Below are 3922 nucleotides of genomic sequence, written 5' to 3'. Positions count from 1 at the left end.
TAGGAATTTGTTTTTATTCAGATCAAAAGTGTCTTAATGTATAATTATAAAGTGATATCTAAACTTAAATTGTCGTGGGGCTCTTATATAACGAACTTTTATTAACGTCATGGATGATTATTATATAGTGTGTATTTGTGAGAATATATGTCATATATATGCCACCTTTCCAAGCTCATGCCATTCGGGGGTGGGTGGGGGCGGGGGGTGCGTCCTTTCACCCACCCCACCCCCCTCCATCCTGCCAGCTTGTTCTCCCTCCCTCCACGCGAGCTCTAGAATCACGTGACCGAAACGCCATGCAAATCACCCTGCTTCTAGAACGTCATTGGCCGCTTGTGGCTCATTTAACCGCTGTCAGAGAGCATCATATGGCCGCCGCTGTTTTCACTAACTTCTCAACTCCGACAGAGAAAGTGGCTCAAATGCGCATTCTATCGTAGTTGGACGTGAACTATCAAGCGAAGAACAACGGGTAAATATTTTTACTTGGAGAACATTTTTTTTTATATAATATTCTTTTTCGGATTATTTTGTCGTGTTGCTACTTGAATTATTTGGGGTTATAATAGCGCGTTGTTGTAACCTCATTTTGTGCGCACCTGCCGATCTTGTGCGTGACTAAAAGTCTTGAATAGACTTTTTTTTTCTCTGTTGGTGGCGAAGTTTGAACAACCAGGTTGAATGTATAGCATGATGATGGAAACCGACCTGCATTCCCCCGGACCCCAGACGAACACGAACACGGGGCAAACGGGGGGGCCGAACAGTGCGTCCAAAGCGAACCAGGACCGGGTGAAGAGACCGATGAACGCGTTCATGGTGTGGTCCCGCGGACAGCGGAGAAAGATGGCACAGGAGAACCCCAAAATGCACAACTCCGAGATCAGCAAGCGGCTGGGCGCCGAGTGGAAGGTGATGTCCGAGGCTGAGAAGCGGCCGTTCATCGACGAGGCGAAGCGGTTGCGTGCGATGCACATGAAGGAGCACCCGGATTACAAGTACCGGCCCAGACGGAAGACCAAGACGCTCCTGAAAAAGGACAAATATTCCCTGGCCGGTGGACTGCTTTCCGGGCCCGGCGGGGGCGGTGGAGTGGGTCTAGGGGTCGGCATGGGTTCACCCGGGGTCGGACAGAGGTTAGAGAGCCCCGGGGCCCACGGGGGCTCCGCGGGGTCCGGCTACGCGCACATGAACGGCTGGGCGAACGGCGCCTACTCGGGGCAGGTCGCCGCCGCCGCCGCGGCCGCGGCCATGATGCAGGAGGCTCAGCTAGCCTACAGCCAGCACCCGGGCAGCGCCGGGCACCACCACCACTCGCACCACCACCACTCGCACAACCCCCAGCCCATGCATCGCTACGACATGACGACCCTGCAATACAGCCCCATCTCGAACTCTCAGGGCTACATGAGCGCCTCTCCGTCCGGCTACGGCGGGATCACCTACACCACACAACACCAGAGCTCTGGCGTCTCCTCTTCGGCCGCCATGGGAACGTTAGGGTCGCTGGTGAAGTCGGAGCCGAGCGTAAGCCCTCCCGTCAGCACACACTCACGGGGTCCTTGCCCCGGAGACTTGAGAGAGATGATAAGCATGTATTTACCGACCGGAGAGCCGGGGGACCCGTCAGTGCAAAGTAGACTCCACGCCTTGCCGCAGCATTACCAGAGCGCGACGGCTGGAGTGAACGGAACGGTCCCGCTAACTCACATTTAGAAACTCATTATAGAGTATACAAACTGCAAACTCCAACACATAACCAAATATTTACCTCTTTTCTAAATTATCCCGGCCCCCACAACTACCTGCATTTTGTACAGAATGTTTATGATATTGTAAATGAAAAGGGTATAAATACTAAATAATAGCATATTCATCTCGGCTTTTTGAATAGCCATAACGGTGGAATTATAACGATGTTGATATTGGTTATTGTGCTATTCATTTTTGTCCATTGATTAACACACTCTTAGTTGAGGGCTATGCCAAGTTCACGGGAATCTTTGGTTACTGTCTTATAATTTGGGGGTTCTTGTAAGTTATTGAAAATGAGATAAGATGTGTCATACTACTGATAAAAAGTGCTTTAAAATATATGGGAAAAATCGCATTCCGTAAAACATTTGTGTTCATTTGCAGAAGCTTATGTCTATTAATTATCGGAATCATATCATTTTATTGTAATAACCTAAGTATTGTAAATTGTGAATACTTTTAATATTTCGAAGACTGACGGGCGTCTGCTGTTGTAATTTAAGTGCTTTTCGGCAAAGTGAAAGGCCATGATATTGCATTGAAGAAGAATTGAATAAATTTCACATATGTTGCTTTGATTCTTAAGAGAGCGGTCTTAGATTGATTATTTCCACTATATATATATATATATATGTCTTGCAAAGATATTCCAGGTTTTAGTCTTGAGAATGAGAATGAGAATTTTGGCCCCTGCCTATACATTATTCAAATTTTGAGTTTGTTGTTTGGCCATAGATCACACAGACTTTCGAAGAATCTAATTGTGTGTAATTGTGCGTATAAAGCACGTAAACGACTGCTTGACAGGATTATGTGATTACATGGCTGCAGATAAAGCTATAGATTTTCATACTATATCTTTAGGGCTATAGTTTTTTTTTTAAAGCTTCATTTTTAGTAAAATGTGAGACAACATCACAAAATCATCAGAACTATTAGTGCATTTATTAAATCATCTTAGCCTTCTGCATCTGGGATTTTATGCTATTTCAGAATTATCAGTCGTAAATGTGCAGTTTATTTCAACGTTCTTTTTTTAATTCAAGGGGGATTCTGCATGTGCACAAACGACCTAGCCTATGCGACAATATCCTAACTTATTGTCATATCGCTTAAGTTATTAATGTAATTGCAAACAGCATTGTCTCATGACGACATTTGAAAGCTTGAACAAAAACACATCTGTCATGCACTATACCTGATGATCAAGTTGTCATATCGATTTGGTTTTATTTGGAGGCTAACATATACCGCATTAAATCAAGCCATAAGCATCAGTTTTATGAATCACAAAGTCCCTTTTCAAACAAACTCGAATCTCGATGTGTTTTTAAATTACTTCTTGCAAAATGGTTAGGAAGTGGTGCAGGTCTTTACACACACACACACACACACACACACACACACACACACACACACACACACACACACACACACACACACACACACACACACACACACACACACACACACACACACACACACACACACGCATTAAACACATCGGACTTATAGCGCATATAGTGGCACAATTATGAGAGAAACTTATTTTAATGCCGAAACAGAGTCTCTTATATTTGTTGCAAAAATCTTCAGAACAATTAGTTGCACATTATTGCCTATATATATATATATATATCCTGCATGCCATTTGTTTGGGTTTGATTGGGTGAATAATACATATACATAAATACTTTTTGGCTGAAAGATAATGAATTAGATGAGTGGAAATATATTTGATTGAGTCTAAACTCTTTGAATTCTTTAAGGTGCAAGTCTATTTAACATTTCGAGAAAAATAAAAAAGACGTGTAAGATAAATCAAGCATCTGTGATGTCAAGCGTTTAGACTAATAATATCCAACTATATACTTTGTCCTCCAGATGATGGATTGTGACTTGTTGTCAGCAAGATCCTGATTCCATGAGTGTTATATAGTTTCACTCTGAGAGTGTGGAAATGGAACAATCATGGTCCACTGAAACTAACACTGAAACTAAACAGGTATACGGTGCTGCTCGTGCACACGCCAACAAGTGCCCGATTGCCTTCTTGCAGAAAGTGGCCTTTTTATGTGGCCTGGCCTTATATCTCTCTCACTGATCCACAGTTGCTCTCCGCCCTGCTCTCATTCAATAGGCGTCTAGTTTCCCCCCTGATAAA

General features: G+C 43.8%; 1 protein-coding gene across 1 annotated transcript; it reads left to right on the top strand.

Moving 5' to 3' along the window:
• Positions 1 to 684: 684 nt before the first annotated feature.
• sox1a (SRY-box transcription factor 1a) lies at positions 685 to 1719 on the top strand (the record flags this gene model as incomplete). The annotated part of the gene is made up of 1 exon (XM_083777285.1): positions 685 to 1719. The coding sequence occupies one exon, from the start codon at positions 685 to 687 to the stop codon at positions 1717 to 1719; it is 1035 nt and encodes a 344-aa protein (XP_083633411.1).
• Positions 1720 to 3922: the final 2203 nt, after the last annotated feature.

This window comes from Protomyctophum parallelum, assembly GCF_964188405.1.
Source record: "Protomyctophum parallelum genome assembly, chromosome: 11".
NCBI classification, from domain to species: Eukaryota; Metazoa; Chordata; class Actinopteri; order Myctophiformes; family Myctophidae; genus Protomyctophum; species Protomyctophum parallelum.
The sequence above is the reverse complement of the archived record's forward strand: the minus strand, read 5'-3'. Positions and strand labels throughout refer to the sequence as shown.